This window comes from Ovis aries, chromosome 14 (genome assembly GCF_016772045.2).
Source record: "Ovis aries strain OAR_USU_Benz2616 breed Rambouillet chromosome 14, ARS-UI_Ramb_v3.0, whole genome shotgun sequence".
Classification (NCBI taxonomy): Eukaryota; Metazoa; Chordata; class Mammalia; order Artiodactyla; family Bovidae; genus Ovis; species Ovis aries.
The window spans coordinates 62,476,742-62,503,669 of record NC_056067.1 but is presented as its reverse complement, the minus strand read 5'-3'; the positions used below and the strand labels follow the sequence as shown (position 1 = coordinate 62,503,669).

Sequence of the window (26,928 nt, the reverse complement as noted above, 5' to 3'; positions counted from 1 at the left end):
GACAGAGGATGAGATGGCTAGATGGCATCACCAACTCGATGCACATGAGTTTGAGTGAACTCCGGGAGTTGGTGATGGACAGGGAGGCCTGGCGTGCTATGATTCATGGGGTCGAAAAGAGTCAGACACGACTGAGCGACTGAACTGAACTGAACTGAACACATTTTTGAAAAAAACCCACAATGCAAATCACCTATACACGCAATTCAAAATAAACTATCAAAAAAAGGTGAAAGCAAAGAGCCCCTGACGCTGTGCCCCTCGGGCCTGGGGGACCTGGGCTGGCATCAGGGCCCTGGGGCCTGAGCAGGGTTGGGTCCCCCGGCGGGACTGTCCTGGGACTGAGGGCGCTGGGCAGGCTGTGCCCGCAGTGAGCACCCCCGGACCTGGCCTTCCTGTTCCCGGCTGCCTGAGCCCACCGTCTCCAGACCCAGGGGTCTCTCCTGCAGCAGAGCCAACCCTAGCGCCCCCAAAGGACGGTGGGGTCTCGGCTGGAGGCGCTTCACAGGTCCCCCGGGCTCCGTGTGTCCTGGGGGTGGGTGCCCACCTCCAGCCTCCTTCCTCTCCACCTGAGGAGGACAGCTCCCTCTGCAGAGCGGTGTGCCAATCGCTGGGCTTGGCCAGGGGCATAAAGGCTAAGGGGGAAGAAGGAGACACAAGCCCTGGGTGTATCCACCTAATACGACCCAGAACAGGACGCGCCCTGAGGCTCTGGTTGCCCAGGTAACCGGAGTTAGGAGGGGAGAAATGCTGCCGCCCTGTGGCCATTCTCCGTAACAACCCCTTGAAAACCGGTGCTGACGGGCCCAATATTCACCAGGACCGCGGGGCTGGAAAGGACAGCTGCCCTCAAGAAATGCCCCGGGGTAAATCGCCGGAAAAGAACTCATAACAGGGCTGACTTCCACGAAGCCAACTTCAAGAGGTTAATTGGACTCACACGGTAGGAGGTAAAAAGCCCGTGGAAAGATACTGAACATCAGTGATTATTAAAGAAATGAAAATTAAAACTAGGTTGAGGTATCATCTTACTCAGCTTAGAAAGGCCATTCTCAAGAGATTTTCAAAGATTAAATGCTCCCGAGGGCGAGGGGAACAGGGAACCCTCCTACACCGTGGGCGAGGTTGTAAATGGGTGGCTGAAGGAAAATATTTGGAGGCTCCTTAAAACACAAAATAAGGGCTTCCCTGGTGGTGCAGAGGTTAAAGCATCTGCCTGCAATGTGGGAGACCTGGGTTCGATCCCTGGGTCAGGAAGATCCCCTGGAGAAGGAAATGGCAACCCACTCCAGTATTCTTGCCTGGAGAATCCCATGGACGGAGGAGCTTGGTGGGCGACAGTCCACGGGTCGCAAAGAGTCGTACACGACTGAGCTACTTCACTTTCACTGTCTTTCATGTAAAACACAAAATAGAGAGTTACCACTTTTCAGGCTACGCAACTCCTTGCTTTTATCTGGGAAAAGTCCTAATTCAAAAGGGCGCGTGCACCCCTATTTTCAGGGCAGCACTCTTCACAACAGCCAAGACAGCATTAACCAAAATATCTATGGATAAATGACTAACTGGCTCATTTGTACACTGGAATACACTCACAAATAAAAAAAAAGAGAGAGAGAGAGAGAGAGAGAAGGAAAACTACCATGGGCAGCAGCGTGGATGGACCGAGAGATTATCGTACTAAGCGAGGTGCGAGACAAATATCTTAAAATATCACTAAAAAGTGGAAGCCAGAAATGCATGCAAATGAAATAACTTGCAAATAAAACAGACTCGGTTAAAAAAAAACAACTCATGATTATTTCTTAAAATGTTGTAGGGAGCGATACACTAAGAGGTTAGGATTAAAATGTATGAAGTGCTACATATCAAATAGATAATCTGAAAGGACCGACTGAGCACAGGGACGTCTGCTGAACACACTGTGATAACCTGTATGGGAAAAGACTCCAGAGAAAATAGATGCATGTCTGTATATAACTGAATCAAGTTCCTGTTCACCTAAAACAAGCCCAACTTCAGAAATCAAATCTACTTCAACAGAAAATATAAATTAAGTTACAAGGGGCGGGGGGGGGGGGGGTGGGAACTGGAGCACGAGGAAATGCTGCCGCCTTGTGGCCGCGTGTGGTACAACAACGGAAAAACCTGTCCTCCTGCTGCTGCTAAGTCACTTCAGTCCTGTCCAACTCCGCGCGACTCCCATAGATGGCAGCCCACCAGGCGCCCCCGTCCCTGGGATTCTCCAGGCAAGAACTGGACTGGAGTGGGTTGCCATTTCCTTCTCCAGTGCATGAAAGTGAAAAGTGAAAGTGAAGTCGCTCAGTTGTGTCCGACTCTTAGCGACCCCATTGCAGCCCACCAGGCCCTCCGTCCATGGGGTCTTCCAGGCAAGAGGACTGGAGTGGGGTGCCATTGCCTTCTCCACACCTGTCCTGACGGGCACTTCATATTCACCAGGTCTGTGAGGACATCAGGAGGAAACAGCCGTCCTCCGCAGACGTCCTGGGTCGGTCTGGAGGAAATCCAAAGCAGGGCAGGCCGCCAAGAGGCCACTCTAGAGGGGTCAGTTTTACAGTTTTTTTTTTTTTTTTTTTTTTAATCATATGGAAACCTTTGAACATGGAGTAATTTTAAAGAAATGTGAATCAAAACTACAGCTAGGGATGAGCTCACACTGGTCAGAGTGACTTTTGTCAAAAACTCTACAAACAGTAAATGGTGACGTTTTGGAGAAAAAGCAATTCTCCTACTCTAATACTCGCGAGGGAAACTGTTAACAGCCAGAACAGGGGACAGCCTGGAGGTTCCTTAAGCAAGTGAAAAGTGAGCCTAATTATGTTCCTCCCTAACCCCATACAGAAAAAACACTCCAAGCTGATTAAAGAGCTAAATGGAGGGATGGATACTCTAAACTTGAGGAACATATGGGCAGAATAGGTTTTGAAATAAACCACAACAAGTTCTTGGTTTCACTCAGAATAATAAAAAATAAAACACAACTCCACAAAAGTAACCTCATTAACCTCAAAAGCTTTTGCACGGCAAGGGAAACTCTAAACAAAAGAAAAAGACAACCCTCAAAATGGGGAAAAATGGTTACAATCCAATTTAAAAACAATTTATTCATCTCCAAAACACCCAAACAGTTCATTCAGCTCGATATCAAAAACAATCAACTCAAGAGAAAAACAGGCCAAAGATCTAAATAGACCTTCATCTTAAGAAGACGTCCAGATGGCCAGGAAGCACATGAAAAGATGCTCAGCATCAGTTAGAGAAATGCCAATCAAAGCTGCAACGAGGCATCAACTCACACCGCTCAGAATAGCCATCCTCCAGAAGATCTACGAAGACGCAACACTGCCGAGGCCAAGGGGAGCAGGGACTCCTCCCATTCTGGTTCAGTTCGGTTCAGTTCAGTTGCTCAGTCGTGTCCAACTCTTTGCGACCCCATGAATCGCAGCACACCAGGCCTTCCTGTCCATCACCAACTCCCGGAGTTTACCCAAACTCATGTCCATCAAGTCGGTGATGCCATCCAGCCATCTCATCCTCTGTTGTCCCCTTCTCCTCCTGTCCTCAATCCCTCCAGGATCAGGGTCTTTTCAAATGAGTTATCTCTTCACATGAGGTGGCCAAAGTATTGGAGCTTCAGCTTTAGCATCATTCCTTCCAAAGAAATCCAGGGTTGATCTCCTTCAGAATGGACTGATTGGATCTCCTTGCAGTCCAAGGGACTCTCAAGAGTCTTCTCCAACACCACACTTCAAAAGCATCAATTCTTCGGCGCTCAGCCTTCTTCACAGTCCAACTCACGTCCATACATGACCACAGGAAACACCATAGCCTTTACTAGACAGACCTTAGTCGGCAAAGTAATGTCTCTGCTTTTGAATATGCTATCTAGGTTGGTCATAACTTTTCTTCCAAGGGGTAAGCGTCGTTTAATTTCATGGCTGCAATCACCATCTGCAGTGATTTTGGAGCCCAAAAAATAAAGTCTGACACTGTTTCCACTCTTTCCCCATTTATTTCCCATGAAGTGATGGGACCGGATGCCATGATCTTCATTTTCTGAATGTTGAGCTTTAGGCCAACTTTTTCGCTCTCCTCTTTCACTTTCATCAAGAGGCTTTTTAGTTCCTCTTCACTTTCTGCCATGAGGGTGGTGTCATCTGCATATCTGAGGTTATTGATATTTCTCCCAGCAATGTTGATTCCAGCTTGTGTTTCTTCCAGTCCAGTGTTTCTCATGATGTCCTCTGCATATAAGTTAAATAAGCAGGGTGACAATATACAGCCCTGATGGACTCCCTTTCCTATTTGGAACCAGTCTGTTGTTCCATGTCCTGTTCTAACTGTTGCTTCCTGACCTGCATACAGATTTCTCAAGAGGCAGGTCAGGTGGTCTGGTATTCCCATCTTTTTCAGAATTTTCCACAGTTTATTGTGATCCACACAGTCAAAGGCTTTGGCATAGTCAATAAAGCAGAAATAGATGTTTTTCTGGAACTCTCTTGCTTTTCCATGATCCATAAGAGGTTGGCAATTTGATCTCTGGTTCCTCTGCTTTTTCTAAAACCAGATTGAATGGCAGGGAGTTCATGGTTCACCTATTGCTGAAGCCTGGCTTGGAGAATTTTGAGCATTACTTTACTAGCATGTGAGATGAGTGCAATTGTGCGGTAGTTTGAGCATTCTTCGGCATTGCCTTTCTTTGTGATTGGAGTGAAAACTGACCTTTTCCAGTCCTGTGGCCACTGCTGAGTTTTCCAAATTTGCTGGCATATTGAGTGCAGCACTTTCACAGCATCATCTTTCAGAATTTGAAACAGCTCAACTGGAATTCCATCACCTCCACTAGCTTTGTTCGTAGTGATGCTTTCTAAGGCCCACTTGACTTCATATTCCAAGATGTCTGGTTCTAGATTAGTGATCACATCATCATGACTATCTGGGTCGTGAAGATCTTTTTGTACAGTTCTTCCGTGTATTCTTGCCACCTCTTCTTAATATCTTCTGCTTCTGTTAGGTCCAGACCATTTCTGTCCTTTATTGAGCCCATCGTTGCATGAAATGCTCCCTTGGTATCGCTAATTTTCTTGAAAAGATCTCTAGTCTTTCCCAATCTGTTGTTTTCCTCTATTTCTTTGCATTGATCACTGAAGAAGGCTTTCTTATCTCTTCTTGCTATTCTTTGGAACTCTGCATTTAGATGCCTATATCTTTCATTTCCTCCTCTGCTTTTCGCCTCTCTTCTCTTCACAGCTATTTGTAAGGCCTCCCCAGACAGCCATTTTGCTTTTTTGCATTTTTTTCCCATGGGGATGGTCTTGACAAAACGTGGTCCACTGGAGAAGCGAATGGCAAACCACTTCAGTATTCTTGCCTTGAGAACCCCATGAACAGTATGAAAAGGCAAAATGATAGGATACTGAAAGAGAAACTCCCCCAGTCAGTAGGTGCCCAATATGCTACTGGAGATCAGTGGAGAAATAACTCCAGAAAGAATGAAGGGATGGAGCCAAAGCAGAAACAATACCCAGTTGTGGATGTGACTGGTGATAGAAGCAAGGTCTGATGCTGTAAAGAGCAATATTGCATAGGAACCTGGAATGTCAGGTCCATGAATCAAGGCAAATTGGAAGTGGTCAAACAAGAGGTGGCAGGGGTGAACGTCGACATTCTAGGAATCAGCGAACTAAAATGGACTGGAATGGGTGAATTTAACTCAGATGACCATTATATCTACTGCTGCGGGCAGGAATCCCTTAGAAGAAATGGAGTAGCCATCATGGTCAACAAAAGAGTCCGAAATGCAGTACTTGGATGCAATCTCAAAAACGACAGAATGATCTCTGTTTGTTTCCAAGGCAAACCATTCAGTATCACAGTAATCCAAGTCTATGCCCCAACCAGCAACGCTGAAGAAGCTGAAGTTGAATGGTTCTATGAAGACTTATAAGACCTTTTAGAACTAACACCCAAAAAAGATGTCCTTTTCATTATAGGGGACTGGAATGCAAAAGTAGGAAGTCAGGAAACACCTGGAGTAACAGGCAAATGTGGCCTTGGAATGTGGAATGAAGCAGGGCAAAGACTAATAGAGTTTTGCCAAGAAAATGCACTGGTCATAGCAAACACCCTCTTCCAACAACACAAGAGAAGACTCTACACATGGACATCCCAGATGGTCAATACTGAGGGCAGATTGATTATATTCTTTGCAGCCAAAGATGGAGAAGCTCTATACAGTCAACAAAAACAAGACCAGGAGCTGACTGTGGCTCAGATCATGAACTCCTTATTACCAAATTCAGACTTAAATTGAAGAAAGTAGGGAAAACCGCTAGACCATTCAGGTATGACCTAAATCAAATCCCTTATGATTATACAGTGGAAGTGAGATAGATTTAAGGGCCTAGATCTGATAAATAGAGTGCCTGATGAACTATGGAATGAGGTTTGTGACATTGTACAGGAGACAGGGATCAAGACCATCCCCATGGAAAAGAAATGCAAAAAAGCAAAATGGCTGTCTGGGGAGGCCTTACAAATAGCTGTGAAGAGAAGAGAGGCAAAAAGCAAAGGAGAAAAGGAAAGATATAAGCATCGGAATGCAGAGTTCCAAAGAATAGCAAGAAGAGATAAGAAAGCCTTCTTCAGTGATCAATGCAAAGAAATTGAGGAAAACAACAGAATGGGAAACACTAGAGATCTCTTCAAGAAAATTAGAGATACCAAGGGAACATTTCATGCAAAGATGGGCTCAATAAAGGACAGAAATGGTCTGGACCTAACAGAAGCAGAAGATATTAAGAAGAGGTGGCGAGAATACACGGAAGAACTGTACAAAAAGATCTTCACGACCCAGATAATCATGATGATGTGATCACTCATCTAGAGCCAGACATCTTGGAATGTGAAGTCAAGTGGGCCTTGGGAAGCATCACTACAAACAAAGCTAGCAGAGGTGATGGAATTCCAGTTGAGCTATTTCAAATCCTGAAAGATGATGCTGTGAAAGTGCTGCACTCAGCAAATTTGGAAAACTCAGCAGTGGCCACAGGACTGGAAAAGGTCAGTTTTCACTCCAATCCCAAAGAAAGGCAATGCCAAAGAATGCTCAAACTACCGCACAATTGCACTCATCTCACATGCTAGTAAGGTAATGCTCAAAATTCTCCAAGCTAGGCTTCAGCAATACATGAACCGTGAACTTCCTGATGTTCAAGCTGGTTTTAGAAAAGTCAGAGGAACCAGCGATCAAATGGCCAACATCCGCTGGATCATGGAAAAAGCAAGAGAGTTCCAGAAAAACATCTATTTCTGCTTTATTGACTATGCCAAAGCCTTTGACTGTGTGGATCACAATAAACTGGAAAATTCTGGAAGAGATGGGAATACCAGACCACCTGACCTGCCTCTTGAGAAATCTGTATGCAGGTCAGGAAGCAATAGTTAGAACGGGACATGGAACAACAGACTGGTTCCAAATAGGAAAAGGAGTCAGTCAGGGCTGTATATTGTCACCCTGCTTATTTGACTTATATGCAGAGTACATCATGAGAAATACTGGACTGGAAGAAACACAAGCTGGATTCAAGATTGCTGGGAGAAATATCAATAACCTCAGATATGCAGATGACACCACCCTTACGGGAGAAAGTGAAGAGGAACTAAAAAGCCTCTTGATGAAAGTGAAAGAGGAGAGTGAAAAAGTTGGCTTAAAGCTCAACATTCAGAAAATGAAGATCATGGCATCCGGTCCCATCACTTCATGGGAAATAAATGGGGAAAGAGTGGAAACAGTGTCAGACTTTATTTTTTGGGCTCCAAAATCACTGCAGATGGTGATTGCAGCCATGAAATTAAAAGACGCTTACCCCTTGGAAGAAAAGTTATGACCAACCTAGATAGCATATTCAAAAGCAGAGACATTACTTTGCCGACTAAGGTCTGTCTAGTAAAGGCTATGGTGTTTCCTGTGGTCATGTATGGACGTGAGTTGGACTGTGAAGAAGGCTGAGCGCTGAAGAATTGATGCTTTTGAAGTGTGGTGTTGGAGAAGACTCTTGAGAGTCCCTTGGACTGCAAGGAGATCCAATCAGTCCATTCTGAAGGAGATCAGCCCTGGGATTTCTTTGGAGGGAATGATGCTAAAGCTGAAACTCCAGTACTTTGGCCACCTCATGTGAAGAGTTGACTCATTGGAAAAGACTCTGATGCTCGGAGGGATTGGGGGCAGGAGGAGAAGGGGACGACAGAGGATGAGATGGCTGGATGGCATCACTGACTCGATGGACGTGAGTCTGAGTGAACTCCGGGAGTTGGTGATGGATAGGGAGGCCTGGCGTGCTGCGATTCATGGGGTCGCAAAGAGTCGGACACGACTGAGCGACTGAACTGAACTGATCTTGGGAGTGGCCCTTCTCCAAATAGGAAGTTTCTTACAACCTTATTTTCCAGAATTCTCTGCTCTGAATCAGATAAGGGAAGCTTGGAGGCTTATTTCTGCATCTGTTGCATCTTAAATCTCTTCTCTTTAAAATAATCTTTTTGCTAATTCTGGGGTTTTGAATGGGATCCCACACAATCAACTAACACTCTTCACGGTGGCTTAAGCCGCTTCACTACATCTTATGCGGTTGGTTTTTCAAAAGTTAATGTCAAAAGTAGAGTCAGCTAGTACATTTTGACCCCATGTTGGTGGTTTATGTCCAATGTTTTAGTGTGTGTGTCACTTGATGCGTGTTGTAATCATGCCAACTCATCACCAGCTGGCGCCCCAACCACCCAACTCTGATTCTTGCTTCAGGGCTTTTCCTTCTCTGAAGAGTAGCGCTCATTACCCTCCCATTCTCTTTCCCTTCTCTGGCTGTGTGCTCAGGTCTCCCAGAAAACAGAGCTCCTTGAAGAAGAGGACCAAGTCACCTTTATCCTCTTCCCTCCTCGTGTGCAAGGCTGGGCACAGCCACAGTGTTTCTTGCATGCTTGTGCTGCTTGAATTAACATCAAAGATGTTAAACTCCCCTTCTGGTTGGGATCCAGCTGCGCTTGGGGGTTCCCCACACTGGAGTGTCTCAGGGCACATTCAGAGTGTGCAAATTCAAGCAGTGTTAAAAAAAAAAAAAGAAACTGGGTGTGAGAACGATTGTGAGTACAGTCTCCAGTTTTACAGCCTCCACTTCTCAGGGTCCTTGTTGATGAAATAAATTTCAGTGTCCACAGAAATAATCAATAAACAGTGTATAATTGAAATAGAAGAGAGTTTTATTTGAGCCAAACAGGACAATGGTTCTGAAGGCAGTCTCTCAGATAGCTCTGAGGAACTGCTCGGTTGAAGCTTGGTTTTCAGCATGTCTTATGCCTTATTCAGATAAAGCACACACATCAATTCCTTCCAAGGTTCAAAAGAGACAGACTCTGTACATAGACAGCAACAGAGCAGGACCCTGGTGTCTGGGAAGGAAACCTTATCTCCCGGGGAGTGTTAACATAGATACCATGAGTAGGCAGTTGCTCATCCTTATCTTCAAAACAGATGTTCTTTACCTCAAGGGTTAGAGCAGATGAGCTGTGAGGGTTGGACAGGCTGTCTTAGTTCACATGGAGTTCAGGATGAACCATGGATAAGCCCAAAAGACTGCCCCATTCCTCAATGTGTGAGCATCTCCATCACAAGCAGATAAAAATCTCAGAACTATATGATCCAGCAATTTTATCTCTGAGACTATATCCCAAAATTGAAAGCACGCGCTGGAAGAGACATCTGTGCAGCAATGTTCTTAGCAGCGTTATTCACAATAGCTAAAACATGACAGCAACCCAAGTGCCCACTAAGGAAGAAACGGAGAAGCCAGTTGTGATATGTACACGTATATGATTCAGCTATTTTCTTGCTCTCTGTACATCCCCTGCTCAACCTGTTCCTGGTACACCTACATGCTACTCTTTTGTGAAGTGAAAACTACTCAGTTGCATCTGACTCTTTGTAACCCCATGGACTATACAGTCCATGAAGTTCTCTGGGCCAGATTACTGGAGTGGGTAGCCTATCCCTTCTCCAGGGGATCTTCCCAAGCCAGGGATCAAACCCAGGTCTTCCATATTGTAGGCAGGTTCTTTACCAGTTGAGCCACCAGGGAAGCCCAAGAATAATGGAGTGGGTAGCCTATCCCTTCTCCAGGAGATCTTCCCAATCCAGGAATTGAACCAGGGTCTCCTGCATTGCAGGTGGATTCTTAATCAACCGAGCTATCAGGGAAGCCCTCTACTACTCACATGACTTCATTCTAAATCATAATCTAATCAGTAAATGCCTATATATTTTACCCAGCTAGCTAGTGACTGTTCTAATCTGTAACTTCTCCACCTGGATAGCTTATCAAAGGTCTAGTGAAGGGTGTGTTCCTCTGCTGGTTTCCCTGGTAACTGATAAACCAACCTGACGTTAATTCCCCCTATAACTAGTCACCTTCCCTACCCCCAGTAGTGAAGACTGCTACCATGTCCTGCCTACCCTCTGGGACACAAGGTTGGGGTGTCTCTCCAGGACCTTGCTTGAAACATGTAAGATTCCCTCTATCCATTAAAAGATGACTCTGGGCTCTTTCTTCAGTCTTGAGGCTGGGCAAGTGCAGGGCTTGCAGGCTTGAGGGGTGCAGCCCAACAATATATATAGTAGAGTATTCTTAAGCATTAAAAAGGAAAGGAATTTTAATACATGCTACAACATGGATGAAGTTGTGGACATTTAACTAAGTGAAACAAGTCTGACCAGAAATGACAAATACATATAAGTGAAGTCGCTCAGTCGTGTCCGACTCTTTGCGACTCCCATGGACTGTAACCTACCAGGTTCCTCCGCCCATGGGATTTTCCAGGCAAGAGTACTGGAATGGGTTGCCATTTCCTTCTCCAGGAAATCTTCCTGACCTAGGGATTGAACCCGGGTCTCTCACATTGTAGGCAGACACTATACCATCCGAGCCACCAGGGAAGTCCAATATATATATGACTACACTTAATAATATATAAGACAAATATATATGATTACACTTAAATGAAGTACCTAGAATGGTCAGGTTAGTAGAGACTCAAAGTACGATAGTGATTGCCAGGAACTGGGAAAGGAGAAAGGGGAAATTGTCGATAATAGGTACAAAGTTGAAGTTTTACAAGGCCTAAAAATGTCTGGAATTCGGTTGCATAAATGTGAGAGTACGTAACGCTATGCAACTGCAAACTTGAAAATGGTTCAAGTGGTAAATTTTAAGTTGTGTGTACTTTTTTTTTAACCATTAAAAAAAAAAAAAAGGCATTTCAGACACACCCTCAGAGAGTAACCACACAAGAGTCAAGGACCGATAGTGACTTTACAGAGGCTTCCTCCCAGCCCAACCCCGTCCCCACCTCAACAACTAGCGGCTGAAAAGTTGTCTTTAGTGAGCGGGGACTTTCTGCTTCAGTTTCTAGAGATGTATCAGCTCCAGCCCCTGTTGTTGTTGCTGTTCAGTTGCTAAGTCGTATCCGACTCTTTGTGACCACATGGACTGCAGCACGGCGGGCTTCCCTGTCCTTCCCCACCTCTGGGAGTTCACTCAATTCATGTCCAGCACCAACCCTACACAGCTTAGGCTCAACCTCCCTGACTCTGATCCAGTGTTTCAGGCTCTGCTCCAAGAATCCGGTAAGACTTGGGAAACCCTCTTCTGTGGGATACTGAGCTCTGAGTTCACATCCTCTTAAAGAGACCTCTGCAAGCCCAGAGTGCAGTGGGGTCAGCCCGGCTCCTGACTGAGGGGGTAGAGACCCATTTTCTAGATGAAAGCAGAAGGAGCTAGGAGTTACAAGCAGGATTGTTTGAGATGCGGTGGGGGATGGGGAGACTGCGTTAGTGCTTGAGGCACTGAGATGCCTTTTTCTTGATTGGTGTTCAAACAATGGTAAAGGTTGCCCTTATAGAGGGTTTATGCCATGTGGACCACTGACTTCAGTCTGCTGTGCACTGTTAGTCCTTGGTATCTAGGAGTTCACCCTCTGCAGATATGGGGGTGACTGTAAGGGACTTAAGTATCCATGGATTTTAGTATTAGCAAAGGATGACAGTATAGCGATTTTTAGTAAATCATCTTGGGGTTTGTTACATCCAGCAGCTTGGTGAAGCTGGCAGTAATATTTGCAGCAATTTTTAAAAATGATAGTAAAACATGCATAACATAAAATGTGCCATCTTAACATTTTTAAGTGTACAGTTCAGTAGCATTAAGTATATTTACTTTGTTGGACAACCACTCTTCAGAACGCTTTTCGTCTTGTAAAAGCGCAACTGACCCATTAAACAGTAACTTCCCATGTCTGCCTCACCTCAGCTCCTGGCAAGCCACCATTCTGCTTTCTGTCTCAGTGAATTTGACTATTTTCGGTACTTCACAGAAGCAGAATCATACAATATTTGTCTTTTCATGACTGACTTATGATATTTAGCACAATGTTCTCAGGATTCCTCCATGTTGTACAATGTGTCAGAATTTCTTGTCTTTTTAAAGCTGAACAATTTTCCAATGAGCCTTTAAACCACATTGTATTTATCCATTCCTTTGTTGATGGACATTTGCTTTGCTTCCATCTTTTGGCTACTATGAATAATGCTGCTTTGAACGTGGGTGTACAAATTTCTCTTTGAGATTCTATTTTCAGTTCTTTTGGGTGCACACCCAGAAGTGGAACTGCTGGAACATATCGTAGTTTCATTTTTAATTTTTGGAGGGACCATCCTAGTTTATCTGCAACAGCTGCAGCATTTTACATTCCTACTAACAGTGCACAAGTGTTCATCAGCAGCATTTGAGCAAGAAGAAAGCAGAGATCCAGAGCAGTAAATGACTTCTTCAAAGGCACAAGCGTAGGAATGGAGCCAAGATCTTAATCATAGTTTCCTGGGTTTCTTGCCTTACTCTTAACCAAAATGTTAAATGTGACTTTGGCATGTCAGGGGTGGAAGCCCCCTGATGGTGACCCGTGGTCACTGGGTCATCCTAGCCCTGCAAAGCAGTGTAGTGAGGGGACATTTCATGCCCTTAAGGAGCAGGAAACAGAGTCCTGTCATTTCTGATTCAGAATGATGGTTAGTTTCCCCTCTCTCCAGGCAGTTGGAAGACCACTCTGGCTTTCTGTTTTGACTGAGCTGGGATAGAATCTGTCCCTCCCCACAAATTCCATCTCATTCTGCTCCAAATCAGAGTTCCTATTCCATGTCACTCTGCAAGCAATGAAACAGAAAGATACCAGGTTTCCTTTTCTTTCAAGTTTCTTTCATTGGCATAGTAATTAAATTGATATGAGACAGATTAACGAATATAATTTGCTACTTATTTTTTGTTGCGTTTAATCACTAAGTCACATCCAACTCTTTGCAACCCCCTGGACTGCAGCACACCAGGCTTTCCTGTCCTTCACTGTTTCCTTGAGTTTGCTCAAACTCATGTCCATTGAGTCAGTGATGCCATCCAACCATCTCATCCTCTGCCACCCCTTTCTCCTCTTGCCCTCAATCTTTCCCAGCATCAGGGTCTATATATTGGACATTATAAAAACTATGAGACTCAAAGACACATAACTGAGCCTTATATGATATCACAAGCTAAGGAGTACAGGGTAGAGTTCTGGGTCTTCAAATGGGAGGAGGCAACCCACAGGAAGGTGGGAAGAGCCCTGCAGACAACTATTTCTGAGATAGTCTCAATAGCAATAGTGTCCTGATATATACACCCTATCTAAATTATTTGAGCCACGAAGGGACAGGCAAAGAACTTTTCCTGAGGCTGCTGAGTCTTAACTGTCTTCAACTTAACACAATCCACGTGCCAAAGTGGAGCATTTTAGGGCAACAGTTTCTACTCTCCATCTCTTTGAGCAACACTTCAAGTAACTTTTGAAGCATATTAAAAGTCTTCTTTATGTTTAAGGAAACAAAGCTGAGAGATGAACTTGCCCATTGTGTCTTTTTATGACCAGCTCCCCATAACTCTGTTGCTCCATGGAATTGGATGCCAAGAGTGGACAGGCAATCTTGACGACTTTGTGTCTTGTTTTCTCAGCAGATTGTGGTCTCCTCAATTCTATCTAGGATGCTGCGTCAGAATGTTCACCAATTTGGTCAGAAGCTGGTCCGCAGGAAGCCACTAGAGCCCAGGGCAAGGGCTGAGAGTCGCCTGCTTCGTTGTCTGAACACTCTTGATCTGGTGGCCTTGGGTGTGGGTACCACCTTGGGGGCTGGCGTGTACTTTCTGGTTGGAGAGGTGGCCAAGAACAAAGCTGGACCAGCTAGCATCATCTGCTTCTTGGTGGCCGCACTGTCTACTATGTTGTCTGGGCTCTGCTATGCTGAGTTTGGGGCCCGGGTACCATGTGCTGGTTCTGCGTATTTCTACAGCTACGTCACCGTGGGACAACTGTGTGCCTTCATCATTGGCTGGGACCTCATACTGTCCTCTATCCTTGGTGAGATGATGGGGTGGGGGAAGATGTGGGGTGTAAGATCAGGAAACTAGGAGAGGGTATTAGTGTCTTCATTCATTCATGAGCACTTTGTCACCACCCTGACCTGCGAAGTGGGTATTAGTAGCAGGAAAAAGTTACAGCTTCATCCTACTCAACTCTATCCTGTTTCCTTAAATGATGGGATAAGAACTTCGAAGGACAGGGAACTATAGGGAATGGGTGAGAGGGAGGCATGTCCCACAGGATCATCCCTTCACCAAAAGGAAGTCTTTGCTCAGTTGTTGACTTCATGGGATTTTCCATTGTCACTCAATGTAAATTTTCAACCCTCATCTCCCAACCCTCCTGGTTCCACTTTCCTGTTATATTTCCTGGCCCTACATTAATCTCCTCTTAACATATTAACTTGGAGAAATGAATGGCAACCCACTCCAGTATTTTTGCCTGGATAATCCCATGGACAGAGGAGCCTGGTGGGCTACCTTCCATGGGGTTGCAAAGTTGGACATGACTTAGTGACTGAGCAAGCACAACATATAACTAGTTGACCCATTTTGTGAATCATCTGGGTCTACTCTCCCCACTCCTGGAAAGAAACTCTGATGTTTGGTATCTGTACACTTTTTTCCCCCAGAATATATCCCATGGTGCAAATTAAGGGTTTTTTATATCTGTTAATGAACATTCCCTCTTCTGCTGCTACAGGCACTGCCAGCGTGGCCAGGGCCTGGAGCTCCAGCTTTGACAACCTCATTGGGGACTACATCTCTCACGGATTAGAGGAAACTTTCTCTCAGTATATGCCCAACTACCTGGCTATGTACCCAGACTTTTTTGCGCTGGCTCTGGTACTGCTGCTCACAGGTGAGACAGGGATCAGTGACAGGATGGGAAGAGCGGGATGTGGGATGGGGGGAGCTGGGAACTTGGCTGCAGAAGGCTTGGGGCTCCAGACTAGTGGGGAAATTAGGACTGGAACAAAGGGTCTGAGATAAGAGAGGCAGGAAGGCACAACACAGACTATTGTTTCCTATCCTTGGCATTATCGACTATTTGGGCTGGATTGTTCTTTGGTGGAGGGAGCTGTCCTGTTCACTTTAGGTTTTGCTTTTAGTCATTGTCAGATTTTGAATAGCATCCCTGCCCTTTGCTGGTTAGATAATGATGACCCCACCTCCACCCCCTGCAAACTGTGACACTCAGAATGTCTCCAGACCTTTCCAAATGTCCCTTGGGAAACAAAATCACCCCTACCTGATAATCATTTGGGCTTCCCTGGTGGCTCAGATGGTAAAGAATCCACCTGACATTTCAGGAGATCCAGGTTTGATCCCTGGGTCTGGAAGATCCCCTGGAAGAGGAAATTGCAACCCACCCCAGTATTTTTGCCTGATGAATTCCATGGACAGAGGAGCCTAGCAGGCCACAGTCCATGGAGTCGCAAAGAGTCAATCATTTACCTAGACTTAATTTCTTCTTTGTACTGAAACTGAAGATGTTTGTTTAATTGAGAAGAAATTCACACAAGATTAAAATTAACCATTCAATCTAGTAAATCCCAAGGTTTACTGAGCTATTTTTGACATACAATGTTATATAGTTTTAAGATGTACAAAGAGATGATTTGATTGATGTGTCTGTTGTGAGATGATTGCCACAATAAGAAATTAGCACCTGAAAGTTACAACTCAGTGGCACCTAGTACATCTTGTGCAACCGTCACCATCTAGTCCAGACATTTTCATCACAACAAAAGGAAACCCCGTAACTCTGTCCATCTCTCACCTACCCAAACTCAGTCCTCTGAAAGCCACTAGCTTTCTTTCTGTGTCTATGGATTTGGTTATCTTGAATGTCTCATATTCCATCTCTCCCACAGGAATACTGGTTCTGGGAGCCCGTGAGTCAGCACTGGTTAACAAATGGTTCACGGGCATTAACATTTTGGTTCTCGGCTTCATCATCCTCTCTGGCTTCATTAAGGGAGACCTGCACAACTGGCAGCTCACGGAACAGGACTACGCATTGGCTGCAGCTGGATCCAATGATTCCTCTAGGTTAGGAGGATTCTCTTATCCATAGTAATGCTTGTGGGGGTGCACAGAGCTGAGACTGTGGTGGGGAATAGAGAGACCTGGGATAACAGATTCAACGATGGGAGTCCTGGAGCCCAGGACTTGTGGTTTTAAGGGAGGAGTCTGGTAGAGATGGCTGAACACACCTCACGCATATTCTTCCTCTTCTCTCACCGTAGCTTGGGCCCTCTGGGTTCTGGAGGGTTTATGCCTTTTGGCTTTGAAGGGATTCTCCATGGAGCAGCAGTGTGTCTCTATGCTTTTATTGGTTTTGACATCATTGCCACTACAGGTAACAAGGTCATTGTGTGTCCGTCCGGGGTTCGGGCATAGTTCGGGCTGCCCTTGGGCAAAGGGGATGGTAGTAGGTTAGCTTGCTTTTAAGAGGTGCAAGAAGTTATTGATTTTTTTCATTTTCACCCCAGTGCTTTTACTGACCTAGTACCTCCACCACTTTGTAGGGGAAGAAGCCCTAAACCCTCATCATTCCATCCCCTGGAGCATCGTGATCACGATCTTCATCTGCTTTTTGCTGTATTTTGGTGTCTCAGCGGTGCTCACCCTCATGGTGCCGTACTACCTGATTCACCCTGAGAGCCCCTTTGCGCAGGCTTTTCTCCATGTTGGATGGAATGCTGCCAGATATATTGTGGCTGTTGGCACCCTCTGTGCTCTTTCATCCAGGTCAGTGTCAAAACATTGTCTCAATACACTGTGAAATTACCAAGTATCTTAGCCCTTAGAATTGAGAGACAAGAAGGAAAGACATGAAGACTAGGGAGAGAGACCCTGGTCTGTCCTGCTTCTCCACATCCCCACATGCTTTTCCATTTTCTCTTCCAGCCTGGTGGGTGCCATGTTCCCCATGCCTCGTATGATCTACTCAATGGCAGATGACGGGCTCCTTTTCCGGGGACTTGCCCACATCCACACCCGCACCCGTACCCCTGTCACAGCCACCTTGGCTTCTGGAATTCTTGCAGGTAAAGAGATAATGCCCATTCCTTCTTTGATCAGTTTTCTTAGCTTGGATATTCCTACTGGTTTCTCACTCTTTCGTCACTGTGTTTTTTGCCCTGATTTTAGCGCTCATGGCATCACTCTTTGAGCTCAGAGATCTTATGGAGCTTTCGTCAATTGGGACCCTGCTCGCTTACATCATGGTGGCTTTTTCTGTTCTTGTTCTCAGGTGAGACCCCACGACACCTCGACTGGGGGTCTTGACATTGTGGGGATTGATGGGATGGTAATTCTCTTCTGCCTTCATGCTGCCTTCTGAATTTTCCAGAATGGTTAAGTTGGGAAAGAGATGGACTAGGCTGTCTGATATTGGATGAGTAGAAACTGCTATTAACGTTGCCTTCATACCTCTAATTCAGATACCAGCCAGATCAGATCTTAAGCAAGAATGAGAAAGCAAAAAATGAAATTGAGATTTCTGAATGTGCAGCAAGCCCTTCAGAACCTGTACCTGAAGCAGGAATCTCAAGGATTCTGAAGAGCTTGTGGTTCCCTCCCAGCACCACCCCCACCCGAAAATCTGGCCAGATTGTCTATGGATGTGCCTTCCTGCTTGGTGAGCAGTGGGATTTCTCTTTGGTCATTTTCTGAAATTGATGGTATGTGGAAGGAATGTCTCTTTTCCGTCAGCTGAGGTGTCTTGGAGATATGATGGCCCTTCCTGCTGTGGGCAGCCTGGGGAGGGGAGTGACCTGAGGTCCTGACGTCTTTGTCTTCTGGGTCCAGCCTGTTCTCCTCCTCCTTGACCCTTGCAGTTTTCCTGCTGATTATCCTGAGCCTGGTCCTGGCCCAGTGGCCCGGCCGGGTGTTCTCTGGAGACCCCGGGCTCACAACAGTGGCTGTGCTGCTGCTGTTGCTCACCACTGGGGTCACGGTCATCATCTGGAGGCAGCCCCAGGACCCTTCTCCCCTTTACTTCAAGGTAGGTGACCTTATGTGTCCAAAGTGTCCACCTTCAGTGAATGAAGTCTGCTTGCTTTGAGGTCGAAATCTCCTTTGCTGGACCAGGGAAGAAGGGGAGTTGCTAAAACAAACGGACCGTTCCCTGACCCACACTCAGTGCTTTACATACACAGTCTCAGTAGGCACTGAACATACAGCCTGAACTGGACTGGAATCTTCCCAGTACGTGCGGTAGGGTCTCCCTTTCAGACGTCTGGGCTGTGTTCAGGGATGAACTGACTCGGCCCACAGGTCCCTGCTCTGCCTGTCCTCCCACTGGTCAGCATCTTCGTGAACGTTTCCCTGATGGTGCAGATGACCTCTGGGACCTGGGTGCAATTTGGGGTCTGGAATGTGATAGGTAAGTCATTTTCTTGGAAAATGAGATTCCTTAAGTGGCTGAACCCATCCATCTTCCTACTGCCTCTCCCCTAAACCATGTCAGGCGCTGTAATAGGAGCCCTATTAGGCATTTGTAAGTGGGGAGAGCACCTACTTTCCCTTCCCATTGTCTCATTTCCCTCCCAGGATTTGTCATATACTTTTGGTATGGGATCCGACACGCCTTGGAAAACAATGAGCAATAGCCAGCAGCCTCCACCTTCCAGACTTGCCAGAAACATCCCTGGTGCTGAGCCATCTTAACCACAGGAAGTAGATGCTGCGTGGAATCCCTCCGTGCACTGGAGGATCTGCTGGTTCAAGGGGCACTGTGAGCCTTTATGGAGTGTGAACATGGGATGCATTTAGAGACGTACATACATTGCTAGTGGACACCATGACTTTAATGCTATGCAGTTGTAAAGTAAACTTTTCAAAGCATAATATGCATAGAAAGAAATGGTTACAGTTGAGTGGAACTAAAAGATAAGAAGTGAAACTGGAGAGACAACATATAAAGCTGTTGTGGCGAACAGAATGCTTGAAATTGAGATTATGGACGTTGAAGATGTTGGTAATAATGAAGTATAGCGTTGTTCATAGGAATGAACACCCGAAGTAGGATGAAGGAGGGATGGGAGACAAGAGACTGACTAACAAAGTTATTAGATGAATTAACACCAGATGGAGGAGGATGAACAGAATTAGGAAAATCAGTATCTTGAAGGACCTGGTGAACTCACAGACTTAGGGAACAATGGAGGCTGAAACCGTCGGGTGAGACTCTGATGGAGGAGACTGACATCACCTGATTGCTGCTCTTCCCTTACTGCTGGGGGACAACCAGATATCCCGTGTTACCCAGTGTGCTGTAACAGGCAACACAGAACACTGCCTGGAATACAGTCCTGATGAAAAGCTGAATCAGAAAGTCATCAAGCCTCTAGATTAACTATACAGCTTATAGAAGACATGAGGGATAGAGTCACATTTCAACTGAAAATGCAGTCTTCCAAAACCAGAATGTGGACAGTTCTCCAGGGAAGAAAAATGGTACGGTTCCTGTAACAAGTAAATGATATGTCCTGAAATGGACATTAACTAATTAATTAAATGCATACCTCGGTGGTATGGCTGGTTTAGTCTCAAACTTCCGCAATAAAGAGAACTGGTAATGAAAGGAAATATTTTTTAGTTTTCCAGTGTATATACAATTTATGATTATACTACACTGTGTTCTATTCAGTGTGCATAGCATTCTGTCCAAAAAACAATGTACACGCCTTAATTTAAAAAATTTTTTTGCTAAAAAATGCTAAATACCTATTGACAACATGAAGTGGCTACAAACCTTCAATCTGTAAAGATGCAGTATTAGCAAACCACAATAAAATGAGGTGTGCCTGTACATTTGAGTGTGTGTGTACATATTAGAATATGTCTATGTTGGGACTTCTCTAGTGGTCTGGTGGTTAAGACTATGTTTCCATTGCAGGGGGCACAGGTTTGATCCAGGGAGCACAGGTCAGGGAACTAAGATCCCACATGCTGTACAGTATGACCAAAAAAATAAGAATAAATTGAAATATGCAATGTATAATTAATATGCAATAATACATAAAATATATTTTTATATATATTGTAAGGTTTCTTGTTTATCTAAATTTCACTATTCGTTCTATCTAGGTGTCTTTTACTTTTAATTGCCAAGTCTCTCACCCCTTGGTCTCTGCTTATGCTCCCTGCATTCTAATCTCTTCTTGTAACATTAGCAACACAAGGTAGGACCCACTCTAATGACCTAATTTAAGCTTAATTACTTCTTTAAGGTGCTATCACTAAATACAGTCATATTCTGAGGTCTTCTGAGCTAGGACATTTACCTATGAAATTGAGAGTAAGGAGACACAGTCAGCCCCATAAAAGTTTGACTACTATTTTCTTCCCAGCACCCAAAACACTGTCTGGAAAACAGTAAGTGCTCTCAGTATTGTCCGATGAGATATATAATGAAAGAATCTCAAGTATATGTAATATTTCATGTGCTCCAATATGGAGAAAAGTTTATTTACAAGATGTTATCAAAGGGAACGTGCAGTACTTGTTTGGGAAAAATATTTTGTTAAACTACTTGACATGGAAAATGAGTCTTTAAAGCCATGTCTCATCTCTGAGTGGTTCTAGCTAAACCATTTTGCTGCTGCAGCTGCTAAGTCGCTTCAGTCGTGTCCGACTCCATGCAACCCCATAGACGGCAGCCCACCAGGCTCCGCCATCCCTGGGATTCTCCAGGCAAGAACACTGGAGTGGGTTGCCATTTCCTTCTGCAATGCATGAAAGTGAAAGTGAAGTCGTGTCCGATTCTTCGCGACCCCATGGACTGTAGCCCACCAGGCTCCTCCATCCATGGGATTTCCCAGGCAAGAGTACTGGAGTGGGCTGCCATTGCCTTCTCCATTTTGAAGGAGAAACAAAATACAGGGGAAAATTGGGAAGAAGAGAGGAAGGTGGTGAAGGGGTTCTGTAAGGTGAGAATGTCTTCCCTTGATCTGGTCTCTCACTTTCACATGAAAATCATGAAGTGATGAGTGTAGGTCTCATGGTAAGTTATAAAGGAGTTTTGAAAATTATTGTTATTGGCCTGAATTGGTTAGAGCAGTGGTCCCCAACTTTTTTGGCACCAGGGATCAGTTTTGTGGAAGAAAAGTTTTCCATGGGAGAGGATGGTTTGGGGATTATTCAAGCAGATTACACTGTGCACTTTATTTCTATTATTATTACTTTGTGATATACAATGAAATAATTACACAATTCGCCATAAGGCAGAATCAGCGGGAGTCCTGAGCTTGTTTTCCTGCAACAAGATAATCTGGGGGTGATGGGAGACAGTGACACCCAAAGCATGTTGCTTATGTCTGGTCTACTCCATAATCTCATTTTGGTTGTTCTCACTCCAGAAAACACTGCTTCCCAAAGATAGGGTGTTGGAAATGGAAGCAGACTTTTTTCAGTGCTTTTGCAGCAATCTCAGGATATTCCACCTTGACTTTAACCCAGAACATATGGAGATTTGAAGTTGTCTCAAACATACTTTTAAGGGCACCATCATTTGCGTCCTCAAGCAGTTGGTCCTCTTCTAGCAGGGACAAAGTCTATTCACCTGGCTTACTCACAAATGAGTCACGGATCCATTCCTTCCTGGTTCAGGGGTCTTCTGTGGCTGGGAAATAATGCTCAAACGCTTGAAAGCTGACATAGGTGATCATGCACCAGCTAGAGGAAAGAAGGCCCTGACTCAGTCTCTTTCAAGTTCAGTTCAGTTCAGTGGCTCAGTCGTGTCTGACTCTTTGCGACCCCATGTATCGCAGCACGCCAGGCCTCCCTGTCCATCACCAACTCCTGGAGTTCACTCAGACTCACGTCTACCGAGTCAGTGATGCCATCCAGCCATCTCATCCTCTGTCGTCCCCTTCTCCTCCTGCCTCAATCCCTCCCAGCATCAGAGTCTTTTCCAATGAGTCAACTCTTTGCATGAGGTGGCCAAAGTACTGGAGTTTCAGCTTTAGCATCATTCCTTCCAAAGAAATCCCAGGGTTGATCTCCTTCAGAATGGACTGGTGGGATCTCCTTGCAGTCCAAGGGACTCTCAAGAGTCTTCTCCAACACCACAGTTCAAAAGCATCAATTCTTCGGCGCCAGCTTTCTTCACAGTCCAACTCTCACATCCATACATTACCACAGGAAAAACCATAGCCTTGACTAGACGGACCTTAGTCGGCAAAGTAATGTCTCTGCTTTTGCATATACTATCTAGGTTGGTCATAACTTTTCTTCCAAGGAGTAAGTGTCTTTTAATTTCATGGCTGCAATCACCATCTGTAGAAACCTCTGCTAATGTTTGAAACATGTCAAAAATCCCAATGCCCACTGTTGCCCCCGTAATTCCAGTTTGGCTTTGAAGGCAGCCTCTTTACCTGCCTACTTCAACACAGTAGTCATTCTTCTCAGAAGTGACAGATTGAGTTCATTAAGCAGGTTGAGTATGTCACACAGTAAGGAAGTTTTGCGACCCATTCTGTGACACTGAAATGTGCTAGCAGTGGTGACTGTTCTTCTAAAAGAAATCTCTGGAATGGCTCTTCTAACTCAAAAATCCTGGCCTGTGACCTACCTTTAGAAAGCTGCCTCACTTCTGTGTATAAGAGAAGACACGCGCTCTGTGTGCATCTCCTCACGGAACCCTGTGGATAGATGTGATGAGGGCACGAACTTCAATGTGGCTGATAATTTTAATCACATCCTGCAGTACGTTGTTAAGTTCAGGTGATGTTTTCTGGCTAGCCAGCATTTCTCTCTCGAGGATACAGTGCAAAGACTCACATTCAGAAGCAACCTCTTTGACCCAAGTAGTGAAACCAGCAGAGAAGGCAATGGCACCCCACTCCAGTACTCTTGCCTGGGAAATCCCACGGATGGAGGAGCCTGGTGGGTTGCAGTCCATGGGGTCGCTAAGAGTGGGACATGACTGAGCGACTTCACTTTCACTTTTCACTTTCATGCATTGGAGCAGGAAATGGCAACCCACTCCAGTGTTCTTGCCTGGAGAATCCCAGGGACAGGGGAGCCTGGTGGGCCGCCGTCTATGGGGTCTCACAGAGTCGGACACGACTGAAGCGACTTAGCTGTAGCAGCAGCAGTGAAACCAGAAAGCTGTCCAGTCATGGCAGCTGCTCTGCCCGTGCATACATTAATATAAAGTGACCAGTTCAGTTTTCCTGATCTGTAAACACTCAAAGACTTGAGTACCTCTGCAACCGTGGTGTTGGTGGGCAACAAAAGTGCACATAACATATCCTCGTGCACATCCTCCTGAAAAATAAATTGCACATAAAGAAGCCTTGTTGCCTTGTTGTCAACACTGGTAGACTCGTCAAACAGGACTGTGTACCACAGTGACTGATTAATCCTCTCTAACAAGTGTGCCTTGATACCCTCTCCTATTTCATCCACTTGTTTAATTATGATGCCAGCTGAAAGAGGAACATGTGCCACCTTTTGAATTGCAGCCTCTGCTAAAAGCTCACAGCAAACGTCCTTAACAGCTTGTGCTTGTGCTCAGTAGTGTCTGACTCTTTTGTGACCCCGTGGACTATAGCCCACCTCTGTCCATGGGATTTCCCAGGTAAGGATACTGGAGTGGGTTGCCATTTTCTCCTCCAGGGGATCTTTCTGACCCAGGACTCTAACCCACGTCTCCTGCATTGGCAGGTGAATTTGTTTTTGTTTTATCTTTTTTAAAAAATTTGCTTGTTTTAATTTTTAGATTTTAATTGGAAAATAATTGCTTTACAGTACTGTGTTAGTTTCTGCCCTACAGCAACATGAATCAGCCATAGGCATACATATGTCTCCATGTGACATACAGCAAATCCCCACTGGTTGTCTATTTTGCATGTCATAATTGCATGTTTCAATGTTACTTTTTCAAATCACCCCTTCCTCTCCCTCCTGCACTGTGTCCACAAGTATGTTTTCCATGCCTGTGTCTCCATTCCCGCTCTGCAAATAGTTTCATCAGTATCATCTTTCTAGATTCCATATGTATGCGTTAATATACGATATTTGTTTTCTCTTTCTGACTTACTTCACTCTGTAAAACAGACTCTAGGTTCATCTACCTCGTTAAAACTGACTCAAATGCATCCCTTTTGGTGGCTGAGTAATGTTCCGTAGTATATATGAACCACATGTTTTTTATCCATTCATCTGTTGATGGACATCTAGGTGGCTTCCATGTCCTAGCTATTATAAACAGTTGACAGGCAGTTGTTCATTACCATTACCTGGGAAGCTCTGTCCTTAGCAGTAGCCAGTAGGCAAGATCAACCCTTCACTATTGCTAAAGGCCTCCTTAGCTTTAGCAATGCAGTTAGCCACTAAGAATGATGCTCTCAGTGAAGACATATTTGATGGAGTGGTGGCCTTCAATAATTGCTTCTGTTCTTTGTGTTCATGCCTATTTCTCTTTTGCAGAACTTCAAAGGCTTGCCTTTTGATACAGGGTGCTTGGTTTCCATGTGGTGAAGCAGTTTTGAATGTTTCATGGTTTTGTTGGATAGCTGATCACTACATATTATACAAAGCAGGTTTGGAGAATGTGAATCACCCCTTGCAATGAATGTGTAATTTAAGGAGGACTCTTGGTATTTTCCTCTAAATGCAGCTTTCATTTTGTTGGCAGTCTTAGAGTCTTCTGCTGTCTCATTATTGGGTCTTCCCCCCTTTTTAAAGAAGCCTCCACTGATGTTTGGTTCTTACTCATTTTGGTGAATAAGTCTACTCATTAGCTTGTGGACTTACCAAAACTGTGACAACTGTAAGGCAAGTGCACAGTTTGGTAAAGAGGCATGGATGGAAGTGGTGAGCAAAATAATGGGCAGGCCATGGGCAGACTAAAATGAACGTCGAATTCTGACTTAAAGCCTGCCACCAGATGCAGACTAATTGTTACTTGCCACTCACTGACAGGGTTTTGATGTAAGTTTGCAAGCAATGGCACCCCTCCTCCAGTACTTTTGCCTGGAGAACCCCATGGATGGAGGAGTCTGATGAGCTGCAGTCCATGGGGTCGCTAAGAGTTGGACACGACTGAGCGACTTCACTTTCACTTTTCACTTTCATGCATTGGAGAAGGAAATGGCAACCCACTCCATACTCTTGCCTGGAGCATCCCAGGGACGGGGGAGCCTGGTGGGCTTCCGTCTCTGGGGTTGCACAGAGTGGGACACGACTGAAGCGACTTAGCAGCAGGAGCAGCAGAGGCTACTATAGGTCAGATGGTGAGGAATCTACCTGCAATTCAGGAGACCCAGGTTCAGTCCCTGGGTGGGGAAGATCCCCTGGAGAAGGGCAAGGCTGCCCACTCCATTATGCTTGTCTGGAGCATCCCAGGGACGGGGGAGCCTGGTGGGCTGCAGTCCATGGGGTTGCAAACCGTCGGACACGACTGAGTGCACCCACATGCACGGATGCAGTTGTCAGTGGTCTTTCCATCTTCTTCAGGCTATGAAATTCCAGGAGAGGAGAATTTTCACCACAGGTTCACTCACATTTACCCTCCTGTGACTGGCCCTTCTCCACCAGGGAGTTTCTTACAGCCTTATTTCCCAGAACTCTGCTTTGACTCAGATGAGGGAAGCTCTGGGAAGGCTTCTTTCTGTGTCTGTTGCATCTCAAGTGTTTTCCCTTTAAAACACTCTTCCTGCCAGCTCTAAGGATTTGAGTGTCTCTACACATACCCAACTAAAACTTTTCAGAATAGGTTAAGCCACTTCATTCCACCTTGTGTGCTTGGTTTTTCAAAAGCTAACGAGCCAGTTAGTACATTTTGATCCCATGTTGCTGGTTTGTGCCCACTAATTTTGCATTTGGGTCATTTTGTCAACCCTTCATCAGTGGCCCCTTCACTGCACGACCCCTCTTCCCATTCCTGGGTTTTTTTTTCCTTGGGAAAAGTAGTGCTCCTTATTTCTAACATCCAGTTTCCTTTCCCTGTCTTCATGATCAGCTCTCCCAGCAAACAGAGAACCTTGAAGAAAAGGACCAAGTCACACTCCCCTTTATCTTCCTTCTTCCATCCTTTAGTACAAGGCTGGATGCAGGCACCATGCTTGTTAAATGCTTTCACTGCTTGAATTAACACCAGAGATTTTAAGCTCCCCTTCTCCTGGCACCCAGCGGGGCTTAGGGATTCCCCACACTGGAGTGTCTCAGGCCACAGGCAGACGTGCAAAGTCAAGTAGAAACACTGGAAGGGAGGAGGGTTGTGAGTGGGGTCCCTGGTTTTACAAACCCTACTTTCCAGGTTCTCAGTAAGCAAATAAAATTTGGTCCACAGAAGCAATCAGTAAAGAATCTACAGTAGGATCTGGGTCAAACTGAGCACTCCAGTCAGGCAGGCATCCTCTCAGATAGCTCTGAGGAACTGCTCTGTTGAAGCGTG

The 26,928-nt window shown here is 45.2% G+C and overlaps 1 protein-coding gene across 6 annotated transcripts; it reads left to right on the top strand.

The window, feature by feature from the left end:
• The first annotated feature begins 11,392 nt into the window (after positions 1 to 11,392).
• Positions 11,393 to 20,334, top strand: LOC114117836 (cationic amino acid transporter 3-like). Of its 6 annotated transcripts, none has more exons than XM_060398169.1 (12): positions 11,393 to 11,695; positions 14,109 to 14,508; positions 15,214 to 15,372; positions 16,388 to 16,565; positions 16,763 to 16,875; positions 17,045 to 17,267; positions 17,427 to 17,566; positions 17,670 to 17,772; positions 17,963 to 18,159; positions 18,359 to 18,525; positions 18,798 to 18,906; positions 19,074 to 20,334. In XM_060398169.1, the coding sequence occupies exons 2-12, from the start codon at positions 14,136 to 14,138 to the stop codon at positions 19,130 to 19,132; spliced, it is 1,821 nt and encodes a 606-aa protein (XP_060254152.1). In that variant the 5' UTR covers positions 11,393 to 11,695; positions 14,109 to 14,135; the 3' UTR covers positions 19,133 to 20,334. The 6 variants fall into 6 exon arrangements, with proteins under 6 accessions (XP_060254152.1, XP_027833401.1, XP_060254154.1 ...); XM_027977600.3 differs by having other exon boundaries at positions 14,106 to 14,508; XM_060398171.1 differs by lacking the exon at positions 18,359 to 18,525.
• The last annotated feature ends 6,594 nt before the right edge of the window (positions 20,335 to 26,928 follow it).